At 39.7% G+C, this 26,391-nt stretch overlaps 1 protein-coding gene and 1 long non-coding RNA gene across 2 annotated transcripts in view; one reads left to right on the top strand and one right to left on the bottom strand.

Moving 5' to 3' along the window:
• fam172a (family with sequence similarity 172 member A) overlaps positions 1–6,734 on the top strand; it is a 160,498-nt gene extending 153,764 nt beyond the window's left edge. The window contains exon 11 of the mRNA XM_041999438.1: positions 4,326–6,734. Coding sequence (XP_041855372.1) covers positions 4,326–4,486 — 161 coding nt within the window. The 3' untranslated portion in view covers positions 4,487–6,734. The remainder of the gene's footprint in view (positions 1–4,325) is intronic.
• Positions 1,808–22,728, bottom strand: LOC121648937. The gene is made up of 2 exons (XR_006012049.1): positions 22,492–22,728; positions 1,808–2,489 (listed from the first exon to the last, which is right to left on the bottom strand). It is a non-coding gene; the product is annotated as an uncharacterized LOC121648937 (long non-coding RNA).
• Between the last annotated feature and the right edge of the window lie 3,663 nt (positions 22,729–26,391).

Raw genomic sequence — 26,391 nt, 5'->3', positions numbered from 1 at the left:
CGCATGTCCGCAAGCAAGGTGACAATACCAGTAACTGACTGCATATGTGTGGGCATTGCATTTGGACAAGCAGACATCTAGGCTCTAATGCGTGCACATACTCTTGAGCAGATGACAGAAGATCATCTAATATCAGAGAGCATCACGGGCGGAAATCCGATCATATGACAGCCAGGATACAGATAGTGATTCTCCACCACTGATGCATGCAACAGATAGTTTCCACAAACAGCACCACAGTTAAGGTTACAGCCAGCCAAAACCCGCAGCAGCATTCACTGCTCTGCCTAACATCAAGATAAAACAAAAGCTTCGGTTGCCCTTGATAGGAAATGAATAAGATTATTCTGTTTGTGTATTGTTTATGATAGTTTTTTTTAAAGGAAAACTAACTACCTTAATTAAATGAGAAATTGATTTTCACATATATTGGTTTTGTCAGGTGTTGAGGGCTTCTTTTTTGTATTATTCATGATTATATCACTGTTGATATCCTTTTTTAATTGAAGCTCATTAAATATTTAACCCAAATGTCAGTATACTTTATTAAGCACTCATTATTGTTTAAAGGAATTCAATTCAAACAAAGAAAAGTATCATCATTTTACATTTCCCTTGCCTCAAAGTGCTCTTAATAATTTGAATATGTATTTATAATATAACTGAAGCAGAGATATGGCCCCCTCACATCAATGTAATTACGAATAAAGAAAAAAAGAGTTTGATTCAAATAAAATAGGCCATTTGTACACAAGCAATTAACGTGCGGCTTTAAATAACGTAGCCCAGATGGAACCTAATTATAGTCGGCATGCTTTGATTTGTGCTTCCTGATGGAGTTTCACTCGGGGCGTCACTTTGGCTTTTCAGTCACCTAGCGTTTGTTTTGAAATTTGTGACAATCACAGCCGATTACCATTTGTAACAGCATGCAGTGTTTGGTGCAGAGGGAAGAAAGCATGGCCCATAGCTATGCAAGAGTTTCCTTGTTTCCAGCTCAAAACTGCTCTTCTGTTCCTTTACTTGACGGAACACAAATGATAAAAAATGTGTGTGTGTGTGTGTGTGTGTGTGTGTGTGTGTGTGTGTGTGTGTGTGTGTGTGTGTGTGTGTGTGTGTGTGTGTGTGTTTGGAGCAGCTGACAATGAAAATATGTGCAAGTGCTTTTCATTTGCGAGTAGACACTCACATGATGAAGGTGTTTGTGTGTGTCATCATATTGTGGCAGCACAGAGTCAGAGGGAGATCAAACAGTCAGTCAATTACCTTGAGAGGGCTCCAGTGGCTGTGACAGAGAGGAGGAGGCTAAATATCCAGGATCAAATACTCCTCTCAGTCTGTCACATAATGAGGCAGCCTTGCCCAGCTCAGACAACACACACAGAATGGTCAAACACAGGCCACCGGTCAGGCTCTGCATCTAATCTCTGCCATGACCTCAGCAGAGAACACATGAGGGAGCTCTTAATACAGACCTTGTTTCTGCACCAGCTCTTTCCTACCTGTACAGTCAAACATCTCCATAGAGCTCATTATTTGTTAGAAATCACTGTGAATGTTCCTATAACCCAAAAGTGATTACACATACATTGTTTCAAGTGAATATCATTTTTGTTTGCATTGTTTTATGGCAATGTCCCTTGTGGTGCTCAAGTCTGACATCATAACCACATTTTAGGTAAAAGATGGTAGTTTTGCTTTGAAATATTTTCATTAGATTGGGTTACCATAAAGTAGGTGGAAGTAGTTAGTGCATCTCGATTCTTTCATAATTGTTGGAAGAAATCACATAGTACACAGAGCTTACTTTAATTTCAAAGTTTATCAGTTAAATGCAAGATAATATTTTTGGTTTTTCACAAAAACTTTGTCCATTAAATCTTTATACCAATACATTATACCTTACAGAAAAACCCTTATAGTTGTGTGCCAAAATTGAAGTTAAAGCAGTACTTATTGGCTGTTTATGGGTTCACTTTACACACAAAGATACAGCCAAATGACACCTCATCTCCACACCTTTTAAAAATATTACTTTGATTTGTGGCATAGCTGACGCAATTCCTTTCCTTCTGTCTCTGTCAGCTCATTGTGCTTTCGCCTCTAAATCAGTACACATTTCAGCTTTGACAATGTCCATTAGCTTTAGCACACTTCAGCCAATAAAGGAAGAGTGGATGTAAGTTGTTAAAAGACTGTTTAAGTCTGTGTGAGAGCAGGTTTATGTCTGCATGTGAGTCTTGTCTGGGGGTGAGACTTCATATCAAAGAATCCCCCCCCCCCACACACACACACACACACACAAACAGAGGGGTGGAGCTTAACGCCAGAGTCATTGGAGGGACACAGGCTCATCTGCATATTGGCACAGAGACACCCCCATGGTGACCCTCAACTGCGATGGGATAGGGTGGAGAGGCTGGCGGCGTTCCGGGGGAGTTCACAGCCAGTTCAGGGTGAACGAGAGAGTGCTGCAGCATTGATTGCCTCTGCAGGAGAAGAAAAAAGGACAAAACAGAAGTAAAAACACTATTGAAGAAGAGACCAACAAGAGGGGAAATAGAGGAGGTGAAAAAAGATCGCATTGCCCCAAATTGGATATAAATGATTGATTAGAGGCGTGTGAGGGCTGTGTCTTTGTTTTCAAGGATAGGTGTTATGATGAATCCTACACAGGTAGCGAAGTCACTGAGAATGCGGAGTTATTGACTGCCATGATTGCCAGGCCAGCAAATTTGACCCAAGGCACTGACTGCCATCTGCTTGCTATATAACGTTCAGAACAGCACCTCATCTCAAAGTGATCGAGAACCCTCGTACATGCTCGTGCACACAAATTACATACACACAAGACCCACCTCCAGCAATTGAACCCAAATTACCACTCATCTAGAACCTTACGCTTGCCCCAAGTCTTACAGTCACAAACACACACTCATGCACACACAATCTCCATTAATGCGTCCAGGCAGGGGTCAATCTAATAAACATGGGGTCGGTGCAGCGGTCATCAGAGGCCTGTATGTCGTGAGAGAGCCTTTAAGGTGCTTCCTAATTGTATCCCTGCGGCCTCCTCGTCCTGCGTTTTATTGCAGATGCAATGTACACAGGAGAATGCAGGAAGGATGGAGCTGAGGTAAAGAGGTCTGTCTCAATGTCCTACTGATCTGAATCATCTAGGAGGATTGTGTTAGTCTTACTACATTTGCGATCTGTTCAAAATCAGCCCAGCTGAATTAAAATACTGTTAATCTGTATTTATTTATTGTTTTAATCCACCCAAGATTATTGTAAAGATCAAATAAAAGCAGGGTTAAACAAAAGAGTATTAATTGTGCATATAAAGATTTAGAATAAAAATAAATCATCAGAGCCAAGTTCATATTCATTTAACCCTCTTTGTCTAAACAGATGTATTAAGGTCCACCTTTCAAGGGATAAAATTCTTAATACTATCTCACAGCCAACTTGTTTTACCCTCTGGGAAACAAGAGGGCGCCTTAAAATGGCTTTTCACATTCAGTTATAGTTGTGTTGCTAAGCAACCAAACGCTAGCTGGCGGCAGCAGAAGCAAGCCATTATCTGTTAGCACTGTGTGGTTATTAAGCATGAGCAGAAAACACAATCTAGTCTCTTCATCAGTGCTCCAATGCAGAGCCAAGCTGTTCTCCAGCAGGACTTGCTGCCATTGAGTCTACAAGTTATCCAACTCAATATCTGTCCTGTGATACACTAACCTGCGCAACCTGAGGCACATGTACCGGATTTCAAGTGTGACCCCAACTCGGGAACTTGCTAACCTGGAGGAGGTCAGCAGGAAACCTAGCACTGTAGTCTCCCCCCTCCACAGCCAGACCACCTGATATGTTGGCTAGTTACTTCTCTCCAGCTTCTGTCTTCCCTTTCCTCAATCAGTCCTTAAGAATGAATGACTACCGCTCCACTGGTTTCACTTAGTGCACCCATTGTGCATATAGTTGGAAGGACTCTTTCCACCTCCTTGGTCATGTCAGTGGTGTTGATTATCAGGTATCCACTTGGATAACATATTAAAGCCTCCCCATTGGACTAACAGGTCATAGGCTGCCATAGTTCTCACAACTTAAGTTTTAGTTTGCATAGAAATAAGCAGTACATAGTGGGAATGGTGAGCTTGCTATCTTCTCTAATAATGTTAATTTATTTTCCTCATTTGTGTTTTGGAAAGTGTATAAAAGATACAGAGCTATATTTTTAATAATGTTAGAATATCAGTCTTGCACTTTCTTTGCCTCCAGCATTAAGCAAATATCTTTGTGCTTTTTGTCTTCTTCATGTACTGCAGGCACAGAGAGGCATGAGTTGACATCCTGGATGAGTTTCAATTCCATCTTCAGGTTCTTCAGTGAGGTGCTGGAGGCAAGACAAGACGAGGAGGCGGAGGAGACCTCCAACACTGTCACCACACGTAGCAGTTCCCTCAAAAACAAACACCAAGATTTGTAAAGAACCATCAACACTGATGTTGAACAGGAGGATATTTTTGAAGAGTGGTGCGGAACTAGGTGTGGAACTGAAGAAAGGGTCCTCTCTGCTGTCTTTTGTTTCCATTTGGTATCTTCCTCTGTAACCTCTCACCAGTTTTCTTTCCTCACTCTTTTACCTGAGTGTCATTTCTCCCCTCAAACCCTTTCTGGCTTTGCACTCAAAGTCTCATGCTAGAGACAAGAGTACAGGGTCACCATGTATACATCACAATAACTTTTTGCATTACTTCTAGTTGAGTGCAACTGTCAAAGCAATATGGGCCTGAGTGTTAGCGCTTCCCGTGGGCTGTGGCCAGGCTGCGGGTACAGGCCACAGCAGTAGAGATTAAGGCTGACAAACGCTGTGCACAATGCACTGTGGTGCACCTCTAATTGTCCTGACATCAGCCTGAACTGAGCTAATGCCCCGCCTGCCCTCCAGCCTGCACTGCTCAGCCTCTCCTCCTCCCCCATGGTCCTAAAGCCTCGCCTGCTTACCCTCATATTAGCTCATGTGTTTTATCTAGCTAATGTTCTGTGTCATTTCCACCTGCTTTCTGGTCATGTTGACATTTTTTTTCTTTCATAAACACCATAAATCTTTGTTTTAATAGGAGTAAGTACTCATCACTGATGACATTTTGTTTTATTTGTGTTAACAAAGGGATTTGTTCTTACTGATGGCTTTATTCTGTCTCCTACACACATTCAGCTTTCAAGCTAGACTTTCTCATTCAGAATTTTGTAGAATATGGTTTTCCCTTTCCTTAAAGTGCTATATTCTATTTCAAGAAGTGTTTTTTCCTTATTAAAAGAAATCCACACCCTTCAGCTTTGAGTTAGATTTGAAGGCAGTGTTTGGAACTTCTTATTTTTAATAATGAGTATCTCACAAAAGCGAGTGAGGGTTTAGTTTTCTATGGGTTTATTTTGCAAGAGTCAGTTTCTCTGTTTATTTTATATATGCCCCCAAGTACTATAACCTTAGAATTTATGTCTGTGGATGATTGAATATGATCCAACAAATAAAACAAGCACAACCTGTTCTGATTATGAAAAATTCTGGACACTGTGCATATTGAAAATCACTTAAAGTGAAGCATCAAAATGAGTTTTAGCGATATCTCATTTTCACTGGAGACAGAAGTCAGCTCACAACACTCATAAAACCCCAATATATCACCTTACACATGTCAGGAAATCCAAGATTTCAATATTATTCTAAGCCAGAATGATATTTCCTAAGATGTTGGAGAAATGTAACCTATCCTTTTTTCTTTTCTATCCATCGAAGTACTCTTTGCAAGTCTACTCCCTGCTTAGCTGCACATAATCTGTCTGTGTGACACAAACATGATAATTTTTTTCTGCAAGTTTGTCTTTTATAAACTACTCATGGCTTAATGGAATACATTTCTAATGTGTCATGACATTAATAAAAATTCAGATTGCATACTGAATATTATAATACCTTTGACACATTCTCAGTTATATACTTTACTCCTCTTTTTTTAAGCATTGTTAAATTGTCTACACTGTGAAACTCTGCCTCTATTGCTCTCTGTGTATGGTTTAAGGCTTTTGTGGATTATCTTTCTGCAATAATGAGACAAGTGTGGCGGATGGTTGCAGGCCTAATATCCTTTTAATTTGATTTGGGTCTCTCCAGGTTCCAGCAAAGAAGTTGGCATATTATTTGATTTGATGAGATTTATTTTAAGATACCATTTCTCACCTTTGTGCTTTTCAGCTACTTTCAGTTCTTTTTTTCTCTCTCTCTACAATTTGCATAGTGTTGCCTTAGGAATAAATAAGACTCTGATCACTGTTTTTAATATCCAGCAAGCCATATGTGAACAGAGCTAAAGATATAAGAGCAGCCTAAATCCAAAGCACAGTCTGAAAATTAGATGACAATTTTTGCTAATTGCTTTTGAAGATGTTATTTTTTTGTAGATGGTTTATTTGTTGTACTACACTGAAACTACAACTGTTCTCTTTTATCACAGAATGGGTTTTCTTTGTTAAGAAAGCTGAAATGATCCTGCCATGTCACATTTACCTTATATTTTAAAACTTTTTTCTTTAATCTTTTTTTTTTTTTTCATTTCGATTTGTAACTACAGTGTAAAATTATTTTAACGTCTCTACACCACAGCAATGATTCTTGTCTGGCATGATGTTATTTTTTGTAATTAAACCATTAAAGCAAAAGTGAATAAAACAAACTCCTGTCTTTGTTTTAAACTATTTTTCTTTATTAAACTTTTGAAATATTTATGGTTATTTTTTATTTTTTACGGGCTGCCAGCGCAGCTTAGAGATGTGTCCTCCTGCGCATGTGTCCTACAGATAAATAAGCAGACAGGTGTGATAGAGGAGTGAGAAAGATGTGCCCACAGAGTGTGAATCGCGCGCGGTTAGATGAGAAAGTGGAGCAGGCAGTGTAAAATAAGCTGCCATTGTCTGCAGCTACAACAACAATATGAAATATAACCATATGGAAGATAACATTCATTTGCGACCACGGGTGTTAAATGTCTTTTGTCAGGTTTCTGAACTGCTAAAACAACTTATTTTTCAACTATTCTAATAGTTAAGTAGTTGTATTGATAAAACTTTTAAGAACTGGAGTTTTAAAACTTTTTCCGCAAGAAAGCTCAAATATAAACCGCGTCCGCCTCTTGAAGCGTGCCAAAATGAAAACAAACTATAAACTGTAACACACCATTAGTTTGGGCAAACTGAACCTCCTCTAACTAAGCAACGTTTTACGGCGTCATTTGTTTTCACGCGGTGAAACCGATAAGGTCATTAAACGCCCCCTCAATAAATCTTTAGAAAACTTTTTTTCCATTAACCCAGAACAAGAAGGGGAACCATGCAGTCGAGTTCCCCTCGGACAGTGTCAGGCCGCAGATTAAAGAGAACCGTTCAGTCACACACACACACACACACACACACACACACACACACACACACGCACACACACACAAGTAATTTAAGCTCAACTCAACATTTTAAACGTGTCCAAAACTTCTGTGGGATGTGCGCCACTTCACAGCTCCTTAGTGAGAGGAGAGAACTCTGCTCTCTTATAATTTAGAGTTTTTCTGAGTTTAATTAAACAACCTGCCTTCTGTCCAAAGCAATGATGTAGCGCTATCATAAATTATGACCTCCAGTCAGCTCTCATCAAAGGCAGGGGATTAATAGCTCGCACAGCGGGAAACGCTACATTTTCGAACAGGAATTAGTGTACGCCTTAAGACTAATTCGCAATCTGTCAGGTGTGGCTATTTACAGAATTTATGGTAATATTAGATGTTGTGAATAAGAAGTTTAGAGTACCAGCCACCCCTTTACAGAGCTGAAAAGAAGTTTTCTCTTTTGGCAGCTCTTTATGTCTGGTGCAACTTCAGGTTCTGGTTCCTAAAAAAATTCAAAGGAGTTTTAAAAGGAAAACCAAGAGAAGAAGCCTGATCTGAGGCTAGCCCCAGCGCGTGATGTATAATAGGTATGTCTTATTGATTATAAGTTTCACTCTCCCGGCTATTCATGTTCATGGCGCGCGCAGTTAACAGACAGCTCCACGCTGAATACAACGGAAAATTACATCCGCTGCGGAGATTTAGGATAAGATCATGTGAAATTGGGGTTCTGTGTTGTAATGCCAGTTTTTGGGAGGAGTAGGGGTGGAGACCATGACATTGAAAAAAAAAGTTGGGGAACCCCTGTGCTGCCACAGGCTGATATTTCAATTTTTACTTCAAGAGAGTTGTTGTCACGCTTGCTTGCTCCTGCTCACTCTGAAATGCACAGCAACTCCGCAGAAGATGAACTCTCTCCAAAGGAACCAGGCATTAAACAAAGTTGGAATGCCACCCCTCTGACAGCCCCGACCCCCCTCTCGCACAAACACACACACACATACTCCTTCAACACTCCAGCGGATCACTGTCAGATCACTATTTGCATAATTATATGCCAAGCTCAGAGGAGAAAACTAACCTCCGAATTTTACGGGTCAACCAACTGCAACAATCAATGTTTTATCGGGTATACTAAGGGAAGAAATATCTTTAACAGTCATAGTGGAAGGACTCTATGTCTCTGCCTCTCGCCTCCTCTTTTATCAATTCAATTACATTATTGGCATGACTGCTTATAAGAAACAATATTTCCAAAGCAGTTTAAAAAAAAAAAGAAAAAAAAAGTAAAATCATCCCATCCTGCCTCCAAAAGGTATGTCACACTCATTTTCTCTCAGTACATGAGCAATTTTCTTATTCTGCTAACAAAGGAATGTCTGGCTTAAGCTTTAAGTTATATTCAGGTTGTATCCTTTCTCTTATTCTCCTCCTCTTTTGTTCTGCCAGACTCTATACTGTGGTTTTCCTCGACAGAAGAGATCTTCAGTATATGTATGCATAGATAGGGCTGATCTCTCTGGCCAGTTTCGTTAGACATCATTACATATTCATTGACTTGCAGAGAAACCATTTAATCCAGTGGAAACAACTTTTCGTCAATCCCCTCTCTGCCTCTTTATTCTAATAATGACTCGCGGACTAAAACAGCACTTTGTGGCCACAGACATCAAATTTAGGAGAGACCTCAGCTGGGCTTAATTCTGTCGGGCCACAAGAGCAGCATTCATGAAAGATGCAAAGTTTGGGTCCACAGGTGCTATAGGCAGGGTCCCATGGGCTGCACAAGTCCCCAGTAAAAACGTGCATGCACTTTAACTTTTAAAATTAAATGTGTGATGCCATTATTGTGTGACTACGGCACTGGGTCATAGCTGAACAATCCCCAGAAAAGGAGATCTTGTTAAAAATTTGTGCAACAATATACTGAGCTCACATGGATCTGCTATTCTCTTTCCCTCACCTGTCTTTGGGTGCCTATAAATAGGCTTATGATAACCATAATGTCTGAAAATATGCGAAGCAAATCGGCTCTCCTCGCAAAAAAAATGCAACTCACCACGTTATTATATCAAAATCAGTTCTGACAGACGAGAAAACATCCCTTCAGAGACCAAAATCACCCAGAAGCACAACTTAGGTTTCCTCTGGAAAATAAGGCGAATATTATTGGGATATTCTTGTGGTTATTCGTATATATTCCCCCCTCTTGGTTTAGCTACTTTCAAGAAGCCACTACATCAATAGCAGGCCCTAATGTGTGTGGTGCGTACTTGATGATCCTGGCATATAATACTCCGATTGTGGGACAGCTGTTGGCAGCGCCGTTTTACGGTGTTCACTCCATTTGGCTTTAATAGCAGCTTTCAGGCAGACCGCTACTCTATCCCCTCACCGCCCCTTCAATTACACCTCCTCTGATACTTTGCTGGCCTAAAGACTCATGCAGTTAAAAAAAGGAGCCCCCTCTGAAATGCAATACACTTGAAGAACGGGCATTGACTTTTAAGATTTGGGGCTGAACTCTGACGATTTCAGTGAAGCACTGTTGTTAGGCAGGCAGTGATGATGAAGGGAGGAAAGGAAAGGAAGTGTAACTTATCTCAGTGGGTTACTTTAACAGGCCACCGACGACATACTGTGGAAAATTAGTCATTTTCTCTTGAATAGTAGAATAGATGAGGCTGGTAGGCCTGTGATCAGGTGCATATATAACAAGTTTAGGTTATTAATGTGCGTCATGTAACTCCAAAAATGACCAGATCTCAAATATCATATTAACGTTTGCCAATCAGAGTAACACGCACGTGTGTTTTGTTGGTGTGGTGTGGCATGCGTCTTTTGTTCAGCCAAAATTCAAACACGCACAAGAAAAGATAAAAGAGGACCAAATTTATAAACAGCAGTCTCTTATTTACACCACAGTCTCAGCAAAAGTAAGTTAAAAAAAAAGCTGAGTCTTGATTTAAATATAAAATTAAATATAAAGTTGAAGCAGAGATCATTTGCAGGAATCGTAGCTGCACAAAGAGCTAATTTTCTTTTTTCTTTCTTTTTATCTTTGTTTATAAGTGAGAATTTTTATAGCCTAAAATATGTAATCCTTCTGGTCAAAAGATCGACTTAATATACCGCACAAAATATTAATTTAATTTAAGAAGACATGCATATGATAAAAGTATACATTTCAAATTTAGATAGTGATGTAGATTTTAAGCACAATTTAAAAGAAATGAACTATTTATTTATTTATATAGAAGACATCGGTGGCGATGACAAAAAAAAATGCACTAAAAATAACAAATTTATGATAAAAGCTTAAATAAAAAAGTTTCGAATATTTTTTTCCTTTTGCTTAAAATTTTGTTTGGTACATAATGATGTGAAATTAAGGTTAATGGACGAAATAAAATAATTTGATCGATGTCAGAGAAGTGATTTTTTAATCGGAAGATTCTTGATTAATTCCGTATTTCACAAAGATCAATTCTCCTTAGTAGTAATGACAACGCCACAAAGGTATATTAATTCATATGTAAATATTAGCCCGATGATACACTTTCGAACTATAAAAAAATCGAAGGAGGTCATATATGTATCAAATTACATTTTGTCTCGTGCTTAACTCAACGAAATGAGGAGGTGTTTCCACACAGCTGTGAAGTACAATCCTCCCTAAATCGACATCGAAGTGGAGATGGTGAGATATTGATTAGTTGGCAGTGAGAAACCAGGCCTGAACTAACACTGCAATAAATAAATAAATAAATAAATAAATAAAAATAAAAAAAGTGTCTCTCCTTTAAAATTTTTTCTCACACTTAATCACTGATTACTTTTTTCCCAAGCGAGAAAATATCTGAGTATAAAGCAATGAACATTTCTAGTTAAAAAGCTTTATTTTTATATTATAAAATAGTGTAAAATAATTCAATCAAACATGTTGCTGATTCTTTTTAAAGTTATTTATATAAGATTTCATATCAGAAAAAAACATGTCATGATGGATTTAATGGGTCTTAAACCTGAGCTAAAACAAACAAAAACACTTTTACAGCATAACTCCCTGCACTGAGCCACACAAACACCTTCTACTTTGTTTTGAGTTTAAAATGCTGGAGAAAAAGGAGTTCGAGGCGATATTAAATCACACATTATAGATGAGTTTCATCATGTGGACGCAGCCCTCCGAGGATAAACACGGTGGTGCGTGGGGTAAGAAGAAGATCCAAGTTATTATTACTGGGGAGCGGCCTTTCACTGGCAGCACCCTGCATCCTCATTACATCCACCCCAAAAAGAGATGAAGGTCTAAATGAAGTTATTGCCATCCAATGAACTCAAATTAGCCGGGCCACACCGTGACAGACAGCTCGGGTGAGGAGAGGGAGGGAGCGAGCTTGGAGGGATATAGGTGGTGGGATTTGGCAGGTGTATGTTTTGATGTGTATTTCATGGTATTTCGAGGCCCCTTAAGTGAAGCCGGGTTCATTTCGAATCTGCGTGGTTAAGCGAGTTAATATACTTGTGTTATTAAAGGGCCTGCAGTCACCTTGCAGCATGCTCTGTGATGCCTAACCCCTCCTTTCTATTCCGACGGCTTAGACTCTTCCCATCTATTGCATTTCTTTATCATCTATTCAAATATAACGTTTCTCTCTCTCTCTTTGCCGTCCACAATCTCTCCATCCGGTTGAATGGCTTTCTTTCTTGTCGCTAAGGTTCTCATTGTGTTTGCTACCTGAGTCAGCAGGGAGGATGAAAAGGGGAGAGAGAGTTTGACGGAGGAAGGACGAGAGGAAGGGGTACTTTGACATGCAGGGAGGGAGACAGAAGCGATGATAGGCGTGGGGGGCCCTGTGAGGGGTTGAGTGAATTTACCTGCTCCTCCGGTGGCAAGCCTTTGAGTGCGCGAGTGTGCGTGTGGAAGCGCGGGGGGGTGTATGGGAGTTAACGACACAACGGCCAGCTCTACTTTATTGCTGTTTATCCCTGCAGCAAAACCTGTCAGGGGGTGACAGATTGGCAGAATTTCTAATCAGTGCCCTCTTCCCTCCTCTCTGAGATCCGCTTTCAACTCCAACACACTTCTGAGCTGTCAAATATTCGTACTAATGGCATTAATTCTCTGGACGATATATTTCGCATAAATGTGCATATGAACTTTTCAGTTATACTGTTCAGTTATTATTCATGTAAATTTGCACATCTTTGTATGTTTGAAAGAAATAAATCCAGTTTAATAACTTTGACATACGTTGTAAATCCATTTTAAAGTAGCAAACTTATCTTAAAATTCCAAGATATTTTTGTATACAACAGCTCTTTCACTCTGATTACAATAAAAACAAACAAAAAACGTATAAAATTAAAATAGAATTAAAATTAAAACACTTATACAGAATCTGTAACAACTTAAATGTAGGTATAAGGCAGCTGCATGTAGAAACAGCTGTTACATAATGCATGTTAAAAAAAATAAAATAAATAAAAAGTCAACTCACCGAAAGATCACCATCATTGTTGTTGTCAAGATGAAAAGCACATTGTTTATGTGTTGGGCATTAACATCCTTATAAAACTAAAGTATTTATAGATCCTATAAATTATCCAGAGATTTAATATTCACCCTTATCTTGAACCAAAACCTTCTCATGTTTTATATGGGCCATTATATGTGTTTGTGTTGGGGCGTACTGGTATTCTTCATAGATAACAAATAAATAAAGAACAAAACAAATAAATCAATCAACAAAATTTGAAATAATAAAAAAAAAAACATCTTAAAGATGTCCAACCTCAGCTGAAGCGCCGGCAGAGCAACAGCGGACCAAAAGCTATATTTCACTCAGAGCCTTCAATGGGATTGGCGCTTATCTCACCAACACAGCTCTGCTGACCTGTAGGCTGCAGCATCAAGGGTGTGTGTTTGTGCTGAGGTGTTGACCTGTCAGGGGGGACTTGTTAGGACTTTAACTCCGACTGCTGTTGGTCTCCAGACATCCGGGGGTGGCATCGATTTGAAACTTGTCCTGTCTAATTTGATGATAACATCCAGGTTGCCCCTCCACAGTACCATGGACAGCGCACTGTCTTGACCTTGTCTTGCTATCAAATTACCCCCGCCTGGGCCACGGTGGGAGCCCAGCAAGTTTACTATAGGCTGAGGGAGGGAGAGAGCTCCTCTCACCAAAGACAAATCTTCTCTGAGGTCGGTGCTTATTCTGTAACTCTGTGGTAAATCATGAAAAGCAGGTTGGCGGTTTGCATTGGCTGCTGTCGACAAACCACACTCAGTTACACTTACACAAAGAGTTAATTTCATGTTTTCCATCCTTAAGTGACCCATACGTGCATTACTTCCATGAGGTTTGATATTCAGCTTAACTATTGCCTTTTAATTCGATTTCAAACTGATAATATTCAGCATAAAGATAAAAGTTTCCAGTTGTCAGAAAGTAACTAAAACTGCACTTGAACTTGTTTAAAAGTAAAAATCTTTATGTGGCACTAAGTATTGAGATATAAAGTACATGCAAAGTATAAAACAAAAGTAATTTAGATACCCCTCCCCCCTTTGCAAATTTTTTTTACATATATGTTTATGATAAAAAATAATTTTAAAGTAACGTAATTGTGACATCAGGTAACCAGTGCTGTTATATTCCGTCACTTGAATATCGAGTATTTAATCTTCCTTTACAAACTGAGTTCAATAATCAGCCAAAGCATCTTTTACAGGCTGGGAAATAATGTTAGGAAATATTCTAACATTTGTAAAGCAGATTGGAGACTTTAATCTTTTTGCAGACTAAACAGTTAACCTCTCTATTACAGGAGTTACAGAAATAGCAACAGTTCATGATGCACCACTCAGGCTTCACGTCAAACACAGCAGAATATGTGGACGTCTGGTGGATGAACGCACGCATCAGTGCATGTAAATAGATGTTAAGCAAACAAGCAATTTATATTTTGCAAATCTTCCCATATATATCCTTTCAGCTGGTGTACATACTGTGGTAACAAGTTGATTTAGGAAGCAGAACGTCTAAAGTTTGAGGGAGAGCCCAAGGCAGTGACGGGAGGAGGATTTACTGTTGAAGAAAGAGAGGGGGGGGGGGGGGGGGGGGGGGGGGGGGGCTGTTTGATGGAGCTCTACGGCTTTGAGACAGCTTGTTAATTAAAACCCCAAGAGATGAGGCTCTGCAGCCACCGTCCATATCAGAACACTGCTAACTATACTGACAGCAAGTTACTTACCGAGCGTGCGCCTCAATCCCATACCTTTTTTTCCCCTCTTTTTTCCCCTTGTTTTATTTTTTATCACAGGCAAACAGTCAGATATTTCAATTCGTTAAAACCCCACTGTGGCGGTGAAATATCTTGTTTTCTACTTAAGAATTTATGACAAACCATAGTCTCTGTCATTCCAGGGATAGAGTCCAAATGGCTGCTTATGCGTTTAAATCCAGACACCGGCTTAAATGCGACAAATTCGATTAAGGAAGGAAAGAAAGGAACGTCAAAAATTGAGTGAATTAGTCTAGACATAGGTTGGGAGGAATTAAATTCTTAGCTTTATCGTCAGGCATTAGAATTATTTCCAAAATCGCAGTTTCAAAGAGGTGGGTCGGATTCAGAGCGCATACAAAGAAGTAACAGGAAGTCAAGACAAAGAAAGAGGCTAATGTCTGGAGTTTATATTGTTTTTTTTTTTTGTTTTTTGTTTTTTTTTGCTATTGCAATTTCTGATCACTTTCAATCGAGGTCATCATATGCTTTGTACCCATGCATCATTCCATCTTGATTGAACTCGGAATCCACCCTTTGCCTGCGGGATCTCTCAGTTTCTATTCTTCATACATGTGTGAGTTGATGGCTTGTCAAGTTGTGGAAAACAAATACAAAAAGAGCCTTATTCAAACACTCAAATAGTATAAACCTTCTACATTGTTTAAGGAAAAGAAAAAGTAAATCAAAATGCTGCTTCATTCTCTTCCCCTGCTTCCTAATAATGTGTTTTAATCCAACTTGTGCAAATAGCAGTAAGAGAAGATGTGGATTTGCAGGGAAGGATGTAAAACCTGACTGAGTTTCTGTCGTCTGGGGGCTGCAGGTGGAGAGGCCCCTCATACAGTATACAAGCGAACCTGCTGTGCCACACCACCCAGGTTCCAACGGGGGAGGAAGTGTGACTGTGGAGGGGGTGTCAAGAGCAATCTGATAATACAGCTTAATCAACAGTGAAGCCTTGCATGTGGTTGGTGTTCCATAAACTAGAGAGTAAGATCCAATTCTGCTCCTACAGCTTCCGTTTTTATGTTTTGTGTGTGTGTGTGTGTGTGTGTGTGTGTGTGTGTGTGTGTGTGTGTGTGTGTATTATGTCAAAGCTCCTCTCTAATTTCTATAACCCTGCAGTAGATTTGTTTAAGTTTCTGAATAAAAACACATATCTCTTCAATTTATTGAACTTGAAAAAAAAAGATATTTACAAAAATATATTTAAAAAAAAATCACATTTTTATATTCTTGAAAAATAGTCCCCCAAATTAGTCAACTTGGTTTTGATTATACATGCTTTCATGCGAGGTCGGATGAACCCACCATTCACAGCTCATCTGGACTGGATTTGTACTGGGTTCATCATCAACCACATGGGCCATTTTCTGGTTTTGCATTCACGAATGTCAACACAATTAAAATGTCTAATTTGTCCAAAAGCCAGTCTTGACGAAAAATAAATAAATAAATAAATAAATAAATAAATATTAAAAAATTCTTTCACAAAAGACCCCTTTTTATTATAATTAGCATCACACTGTAGATCAGATTGTATCCCAAAATCTTACATTAAACCACACTTTGCCCAAACGCAACTTAAAATCTTTGCAAAGTTTACTTTTTGAGGCAACAGTCTGTCTGAATGAATTGTTAGTGCATGATTCTTTGTCATGGCCTGTAGTATTAACGATCCTGCACCTGATCTGTTTGCGGTTGCTCTGGGGCCACGCCGCTTTTAAGACAGCTGTAAAAGGCTCTCCAAGTCTCCAACACATTCATCAACGTCAGACACCGACAAGCCGCTATTTAGTGAAAGTGTAACTGCAGCAGTATATCTCAGAGCAGACTGTGCCACTCAGCAAACAGAACAATGGAGCCTTTTCCTGCATAATAACCACTTTCAAATAGAACATAAAATCGGACAAATGATTGCCCCCTAAAAATGTGAAATTTAAAATTATATTAGTAACATTTTTCGTTAACTTTGTCATTTGCAAAGTTAAAATATGTTTTAATTTTGCATGAATGCACTTTCTTGGAGTAATGATGGCTCATTATGGTTAGTACATTTTCTGTAAAGCCAAACATTTTGCTCTTACTATTGTGTACATGTTACCATTTAAACTAATTATTCACAGTTTAGTCTTTAAATTTAGTCATTATTTTAATTATAAAGATATTAGTATTATTATTATTACTGGAAAACTGTGATTGAAGTCATTTTGGACATTTCAGCCTAATTAAAATTTGACTAAGTACATATAACTGAAAGCGTTGGATCTTTAAAACAATTGAAAACTAGATTGTGCGACAGTGTCAATATAAACCAGTTTACAACACATTAAAATAGATTGCTGTTGGTTTTGATTGATGCGATTCCAGAGCTAAATCAAAATACCCCATGTCACCCAAGATAGGATAATGTTTTTGTAAAAGCCCTCTTCTGTTCACCACGTTAAAATCGCTTTAAAGTCGGCAGCAGCTGCAGGAACCCCTGGTTTTAAAAAAAATGGTGACGGAAAAGCTGTTCTGCTGCGCCGTGGACTGTGGCTGAGAGCACAGAATGGAGAGAGAGGGAGAGAGAGAAAGAGAGAGAGGGTACAGAGCGGTTCTTGTGTTGGAGGGTCCCACAACGCAGAGCGCCATCTAGCAAACTAATGTAGAAACAATAACAGAACGGAAGGTCTAAGAGAGAGGCTGCCTTTACGCACACAGGGGCACAGAGGGACGCCACAACAAACGGCGTGGTTTAGCGCTCTGAAACACTCCAATTTTTAATGCGATCCACGGCGATCCCGGCTCTGCTGTGCAAGTTTGCTTCTTGTATAAGAGGAAAAACGGATCCAAAGCAAGTGATAAGAGTTAGTAAAACTTCTGCTGCTCTTAATTTTCTACCGATTCAGACTTAAACGCGCACTTTAGGGCTCGTGGTGAAAAATGAAATAAAATAAAATAATATATACTAAAAACAAAAGTGGTCTAGCTGAACTTTTATTTAAAAGTGAGTGATTGAGGAGAAAGGCGCTGCTGACTCCCCTCCTTTCACAAAATCAGTGGATGCATTTTATAACGCTCAGCATTTATCATGTGTATGTGTGCTACAAGCAAACAATCCATCTTCTGCTGAGTGCATGAGACAAAGATGCTCTGCTGTTACAATATATTCGGAGGTTTGCCCAGATCGAAGAAATAAGAATAAATAAAAACTTCAAAAATAATGATTAAAAATAGAACCGTGTGTAAAATAGTCAGTAATTTGCCTCTGACACCTCCACCTTCACACACCGTTTACTCTTTCTCCTGCCATCCTCACCTCAGCCATTTATTCCATATACAAAGACAAGTTTCGCATAGTAACATCATGGCTGATAATGATGCTGCAATAACAGCAGCTACAGCAACGTAGAGTATAAGCAGTAATAATCCTAACTGTGCTAAAAGCCTGATCGCGAGCACAGGGGCACGAGGACTATTAGTGCAACAATCAATGCAGGGCTGTATATCTGAAATGATCAAGCTTCACTGTGCTTCAGTCGAGCGGACCCTTCGTGTCATTATTCATCTTAGTCCATGTCAGAATGGAAAGGTTAAGAAGTCCTGATGTAAACTAAAAACACCCCAGATCGTTTCAGAAGCTAAATGAACGAACGCATAAATGTATATGTATCTTTATATTTATCTACAGCATAATTATGTATATTTTGCGCCAGATTTGAATGTAAAAATAAATAGAATACACACAACCTATAATTTCGACATTTATCAACATTTCGCTATGATATATAAACCAATTTTTCAGAGGTGAAAATGTTGATTTTCGCTGTCCTGTCATTCATTCCTCCACTTTCAGCAATTTGGAAGTGTTTTCTCCCATTAAAGCTTTTACTAATGTGCCCCTCACACTTCCTGTGTGCTCAAAATAAAGTTTGCACTGCATGCTGGGACACTAATATAGTTTCAGAAATAATTACTCTAAAATTGTAACTCTCTTTGACAAAATATAAGCATAATTCCATTATATAAACATAACGCTGAAGTGATATTTTCTTTAGTGTGTGCAGTGAGTGTGTGGATGCGCACAGTGGAAAGTGAATATGCAGAAGGAGTAAACTGGGGTATACACAGTCAGGGGAGTGCATTAATTGTTTTTTTAATTAAAGGGAAAATATAGTCACTGTTTTTTTTTCTCTTTTTTTCACGAACTGGCTCTGAATGTAATCTGTAATCCGTGTTGGAGTTTCTTCCTTTTGTGCGAGTGCTGCATGGTGAAATATAAGCTACACAGAGCTCTAATTTGCTTTTGTTCATTTTCATTTTGCCTTACAAGTTAATCCTTGACATTTTATACTATTATCAAAATTGTAGCACAGAGCCAACAAATCAAGAACTTATAGAACTGTTCATAGAAAAAAAAAACATATTTCGATGCTATACAGGTTTTATACAGGTGCTGCAACAACCCAACGAGTTTACGTGAACTACCCATCAGCAGAATTAAAAGGAATTCCCTGACAACTACACTAACTTCCTCATTTTAATTCCCTCACTATTTTATTTCCACAAATCAAAGGGACCCTCTAAAGGAGAAGCTTGGAAACAGCTTCTTTTGTGCACCTAAACCTCTGATCCTCTATCTGGTCCACATGTTGTGTTTTCTACTACATGTTCTGCAGGCCGTGCAGCACTGAGACCCCACTTTATATACCCGCCTCCTGCGTGGAAAGGAAAGAGTGAAGATGTGACGGGGCGTATTTGAAGTATGACGAGCTTTGTGGTCCACTTCTTTTCATTCCCTCGCCTCAAATATACGCCCGCTTTCAAATAAGCCTCTTTGGCAACCCCATGCCGACCCCCCAACACACACACACCCCCTGCCACCTTGACATGAATGGGCAACTGACCTTTAGGGCCGTGTCCACTCTGCGGTCCAGTTTTGTCCAAATACCCCCCCCCCCGGCGCACCACCACCACCACCTCTCTGCCTGATACGGTGCCAGCAATTCTTTACTGATATCATCAGCAGATGCAAATGAATTTGGACGGTGTGTGGGTGTAAGAGTGGAGGGGGTGTTGATGGGGATGTAGCCATGGACAAAATACCACACTGGCTGCAGAATGCTGCATGTGGAGAGATGGGAATATTGAATACCCCGTCACCAGAACCATCCCAATTCAATTTTGCAAAGAGGAAAAAAAATACACGTTCCTATTCCAGAAATCTTGGCTGTAAAATACCACCAAGAAAAATCGCCATTCAAATGAGATGCGTTTATTTCTGCATGGCCTTTGAAGAGAAAGAGGGGTCGTGTCACTCAAACGAGGGAAAGAGCCACTCCGTTATAAGCCCCCTCCCTTTTTGCTCTCCCACCCTTCCCCTCTTCTCTCGCCTCGACCGACCCCCATTCAGTCTTCTACCGAACGTGCACGCACGCACAGGCACACATGCACATTTTCACTATAGCGCACTGGCTTCGGGGGCGACACAGAAGGTAGATTAGAGCTTTGCTTCTTTAACAAGGGAGAGGAGGCACTTCTATAATCACAGCGGCGGTATGTGGGGCCACAAAGAGTTTGCAACCACAGGGCGACTGGTCTTCTGTAGAGTGGTCCAAGCCGTGGGCAAGGCAGAAAATACTCGATCCAATGTATTACCAGGATCAAAACACAGTGGTTATCGTGCGTGAAGAGGTTATTAACCCACCAAGCACATGAAAAAGACCACTGCTGCATCTCCAAACACAGTATAGCTCTAATATGGCCCGATTTAAGAAAATTCAGCACGTTAACAGGACAAGAAGGTGCTTGGTAATTATGTAGTTTGTATAGAGAACAACACATCCCTTGTTGACGATTTAGAATGTGTTTCTGCACGCCTGCTGGCATCCTCTCCCTCCCTCAAGCTCAGCAGTGAAACATGGACATACAAATTTGATGGATGGTGCTGAGTAAGATGGAAAAAAGACATGTATTTATCAACATGCCGCGTGTCCTCTGAGGTGGCTGGGAGCGAGAGAGAGATCCAAGCATAGAGACTAAAGGGAGTCAATGAGAAACCTTACCACTGTCAGGAGCGGTACCCTGTGGCATAGATGAAAAATACCTTTCAATGCTTCGTCTCAGTTAATCATAATAGACCTACAGCAGCCTGCCTGAGAGATCCAGATAAACACTGATGGTGACAATCTGAGCTGTAACTCTGACAGTGAAACAACATTTAAGGCATAGATAGATAGATAGATAGATAGATAGATAGATAGATAGATAGATAGATAGATAGATAGATAGATAGATAGATATAACAGAAACCGAATTAGTCTAATACCCAAATTTTCAGCAAACGACATCCGCGTTTGTTTAGTGAAGATGAACCTGCTTGCCAATTTATTGTCGGTAGATAATATAGCAAAGGACTGCAGAGGGTGTGGCCTCAGTGGATTATATCTTTACATGCATTATTCTGCTTGAGTGACTGAAAAAAAACGCACAGGCAACAACAAAGATTGGTCAAACATGAATGCGGCCTGTGTCTTTTGTCTATATAACATATTAATCCATCAAAAACCGTGAATTGGGGGAAAATTTGAGGACTATATTTTAATTAAATTTAACTTTTCTTCTCAAACATTTCTCTAACTTAAAAAACGCACATGCAAATACCAGCAACCGTTGTGACCCAAACTTTTTTCTTTGACATTTCTTTCTTTTTTTTGTTCATTTATTTATTTTGTATATAACGCAGCGAAAGTGGGTCACCAATAAATTCTGCCTTAGCATTGATGTAATTACAACAAAATGCTGCTGAGTAAAAATTGAGGAGCTCGCCGACCGCGGTGGCACAGTCACACACCATCTGGAGTGCATTAGAAAGAGAAGCCGTAAATATTGCTGAAAAGCCCAGGCGTTATCAGGTATGTAAGCCCGGGCCTAGCTGAGCGGCCTCCCATATGTTGACATAATCAGACTGTTGGGATGTCTATTAAAACGTGTCTGAATTTAATAAATGAACACATTCATTATATTCAATTTGTTTGCGCTGGTCTCCCAAAGACTCTCTGTGTGTTTACATTGCTGGTGAGGTGGATTATGACGGGATGAGATTCTGCAGGGCCCAGGGGATGTTATCACATTGCTGATGTTCCGGTTATGTTTCATGAAGAAGCAACAGGTTTCAACTCAAAGTTTCCCCTAAGTTACAAGAACTTAGCTTTTCATGAACACACGCGTCTATCATTATTTGTCTTCTGTAATGGCTGAATAACATGAAGACATCCTCCCAAACTTGAAATAGAGAATTAAGAGTTCCCCTTGAGCTGCAAACGCTTTACATCCGATTCACTGTTTCCCCTTTAAAACCAAGCATTTCCTTTCCTCTTTTCCTGGTTGGTACTGTGGTTTATTCAGCACATGTCAACACAACCATGGATACAAACAGCTGTAGGCTACACGAGGAAAGTTGCACATTGGATTTTTATGCCACATGCTGATTAATTTCTTGATACACACACATGCATAAACGCATACACCCACACAAACAGACAAATGTCCGTCCTCTTTCACTTTTTACGTACATGTCTCTCCTCCCCTTTCTCTCACACTTCCCTCACTCTTTCTCACTCACTCCCCCTGTCTTCATCCGTTTCAGTTCGAGGAACACACACGAACACTGTGCAAAACACACGCACACACACACGCACGCACGCACAGAGGAAAGACAGAGCGAGAGGAGGAGAAGAATTGACAGAGGGAGAGAGGGCGTCAGTATAAGTCTTACTTTTCCCCTCTTTTTCCTGCCATGAATCTTCATCCATCCATCGTTGACAGAGCTTGACTTGATCCGACCGCGTCTTCCTCCTCAGTACTAAAACGTCCGATGTAGAGTGCGCTTTAATTAATATATTTCTGGGCTATGTTCCGAACCCAGAAGCTTTAGAGAAGGCAGAGGAGTGCAGATTGAGACATATTGAGCCCGCTTTAAAAGGATCATTTCATCATGTGGGAGGTTGGGACACACAAAGTTTGGACCCGTGACTGGCATTCCGGAGAGACATGCATATTTTAAAACAACAAAGCAAGATAGAGACTGGGGGCCCCGGGGTGGGAGGGGAGAAAACTTGGAAAGAAGTTACTATCAGATGAACAGCTGTCATTGTTGGGCGAGACTTAGGCTCATATTAAGATATAAAATGGAAAAAGAACCTTGTCCAAAACATGCCATTTGAGGTTTCTAAATTACTTTTTAAAATAATTAAGGCATTTATCAAAACCAAAACAAAAGTATGCCAATAAAAAACAAATAAAAGAAAACGTCATAACCTTTTCAAGATTTAAATAATTTGATAAATGATTTCTACTATTTTTCAGATAGTGTGTTCAGATGTGTATGCTTAATTTATTCTAAATAAAAGAGCATTTGTGAATTACATAATTAAATAATAACAATAGGGATATCAACACTCAAATTATGAATCTTTTCAGGCAACATATATTTTATCCTAAAATACCTAAGTAATCGCAGATAATTTATACATCTCCCTCTTCTATTTTGTCACGTCACACACCATTGTATCTCTCTCAAGCAAAGCCGGTGTGCTTAGTGCTGTCACTTCTGCGCAGCTTTTACAACATCACTCCCCCCCTTTTCCACCTCTCCTTTACGAGAAGCTTTTTCCTCTCTTGTGCAAGGGGTCCATTCGTGCAAGAGGAGAGGAGAGGGCATAAATAAAAATGTGCTGGCTGTGACGAGAGATCTGTCCGCTGGAAATGAAGGGCCAGGGGAAGAAGACAAAGGGGGGAAAATGCATGCAGTGGTGTAGAGCTGGATATCTCTGTTAGTTGTCAGCGTTTAGTCCATGGCTGTGGAATGCTAATGAGTAAGGTCTCTCTCCCTTTCTCTCCTCTTTCTCAGTCCCCCTCCTCCGTCCACCCCGCCTTCTCGCTCTCTCAGGGAGAAAAAGCGGATCGATAGCTGACCCGATGGTTTTGGCCAATGCTTTATTTATCTGGCTAGGCAATGATATTATCAGCCTTGAACGTTATATACAGCAAACGTCTTCCTAAATCAACACAAAGAGATCCGCTTACACAGCGATCCGGGTTTTCTCACAATCACCTCTCTCTCTCTCTCTCTCTCTCTCTCCCTCGGCCAGCAGCTTGAGTATACGCTGACGTACGTTTGTGGATACACGCTTTTACGCACAGGCTTCCAAAGAACGTGCCCGCACGTAAACATGCAGAACTACCTTACAAATATATACCAAAATCCTGCCATTACCTTACACACACTAATAACAAGCCACGGGTGTACACACGCGCGCGTGAATGCGCGTAAGCAGGGAGGCGTTCCCTTGTGTTACATTTACAATAAGGCTTATTTTACCCTGAAGGGCTGGATTTGATCCATGGCTCAAAGGTTGCCTATGTGGTCTGCAGACAGATCTGAGAACGGCACACTGTTATCACACGATATCGCTCTACATTGACTGTACAGTCAATACAAGAAACTCGGGCTGGATCCTGAGATACAGCAAACAGATCACGGAAATCCATTTAATTTCGGACATTAGTCGTCACTATGCGTTCCCAGCCATGTCACAAGCTTGTGTGGATTAGCTTGGTAGCATACACGGCGAAGCACTTGTCCTGCATCTGCTGTCATCATTTTTACGCACAAGACAATATGAGAAATAAGCCGTGTCATACTTCAGAGCGGGCCCCATTCATACACAGAGCTGCTACTTGGAAATTGTTATTGTCTCAAACAACAGTATTTGTCAAATCTGACCGGGAAAGCAGGCTGCTATAAGTGAAATGTAGTGACGTGTGACGCCAATGGGACATTGCCACTCCTGCAGAACACTGCCGGATTGCATTGAGGGTTTTGGAGAAATAGCCTCGCTGACAAGTTAGGATAATAAATGTTTCGCTTTCAGACAGATATCTCAAACGTGAAATCGCACCCAGCTGCTTGTGTAAAGCAAACAAATAGCCCCCCGTGTTAGGAGTCTTCCACTTGTGGTTTGATGAATGAAACCAGACAAAGGTAAATGGTTATTTAACTCATTTCGTAGTAACACTTTGGTAACCAGAGTTTCCGAAATTTCAGAGACACAAATGGAGCCTATAGTGTGCCACATATCCATCTCCCTTACCCACCGCAGCTAAGAGTAATTTGACAGTAAATTTACTTTCCTTCTTCTCTCTGTTTAATTAATAATAGCTAATTTTGTCAAAACATCGCAAGACAAATTTGATAATAAACAAATAAAATGTGCCAGTTATTTAAAGCATAATATCCATATTTTAAATGGTTTAATATGCTAATTTAAGCTTTTGTCAAAAAAGGATAGTCAAAAGTGGTCCACAGCCTGAATATAAACCATCACTTTCCCAGAGTCTTCGTATGTTTTGCTTGTATTGTCTATACTGAAACGTTAATTAGGAACACATGCCACAATTTTATCTGTTTTTGAACTACTGCTTTATATAGCCTGCAGTGTAACAACTGTATAACAGAATGCCCTCAGCAAGAGGATAAAAGATAGTTACTCTGGAGGGATTCTGAATACATTATGTAGAGACAAGCAGCTGAAAGCTGCGTTTAATAACCCAGCAAACAATTTAGTCCGAAGCTACATAAAACAAAAACGATCTGGACTGTTGTTATGACAATGATGAAACCACATCCACACTCTTCGAAACACAAACATTTAGTTCATTTTCACATATAGCCCTCGTTTTAATCCAAGAAAGTGTCCTTTGCACTATATTTACACAGAAGAAAAATAGGTACAAAAGAAAGTAAAGAAATATTGTGAATCAAACGGGTAAATTGGTTAATTTCTGGATGCGTTTTTATGCATATGTTTAAAAATGCGGCATATATTTTCTGTGTTTTTTATTTATGTATGCTTACATGTCTTAACTTTTGTTAATAAATAAAAATAAATAAATAAATAAATAAGTAAAAAGAATGAATGAATGAAAGAAGAAAGCTTAGGACATTCAATATAGACCGAAACGGAAAGGGCCCATGGGTTCAATATTTTGCAGTTTTCACCTGACCTAAAGCTCTGGGAAAACTATCATTCCAGGATAAAGGATCTGTAGAAACATTACATCAATGTTTTTGCAGTAGTTTACAATGTGTGTGGCTTACAATGTGTGTGCCCCAGTCTTATTTCAGTTTGGAGCGATAGATGCATCAAACAGAAACAGAAATAAATCGTATGTATAAAAATTTATGAAAGCATCAGGGGGACAGCCTAAAGCTCGACCCACTTCATTACAGTCACCTAATTAATATTTTAACACTGAAGCCTCTGAACGAGACAAACAGGTAGCACAAACATGACTCTGAAACAAATATCACTCCTATAATCCTGAAAGGAAGATGACAAATAAAGCAACGTCAAATTCTGGGGCTGCAGCATGCAACAGCAGCTCCTGTTCAGCAGTCCCTCATCACTGCCAGTCAGCAGATGAAGATGTGGGAAATATGGCACACAAGCAACACGCCTGATGAGGAGGAGGACTAACAGGCAAACTTAATAAATGTCAAGCCTAAACCCATTTCTTCTTCATAACACTTTCCATTTTTCAAAATCACATTTTATCACTCTTAGTGTGTGTTAATGCAGTGAATGGTAGGTGCAGGTAAATAACTGGGCTTCCT

The sequence above is a fragment of the Melanotaenia boesemani genome, chromosome 11 (genome assembly GCF_017639745.1).
Source record: "Melanotaenia boesemani isolate fMelBoe1 chromosome 11, fMelBoe1.pri, whole genome shotgun sequence".
Taxonomy (NCBI): domain Eukaryota; kingdom Metazoa; phylum Chordata; class Actinopteri; order Atheriniformes; family Melanotaeniidae; genus Melanotaenia; species Melanotaenia boesemani.
Note: the sequence above shows the minus strand (reverse complement) of the source record. Positions and strands in the feature narration are given on the sequence as shown.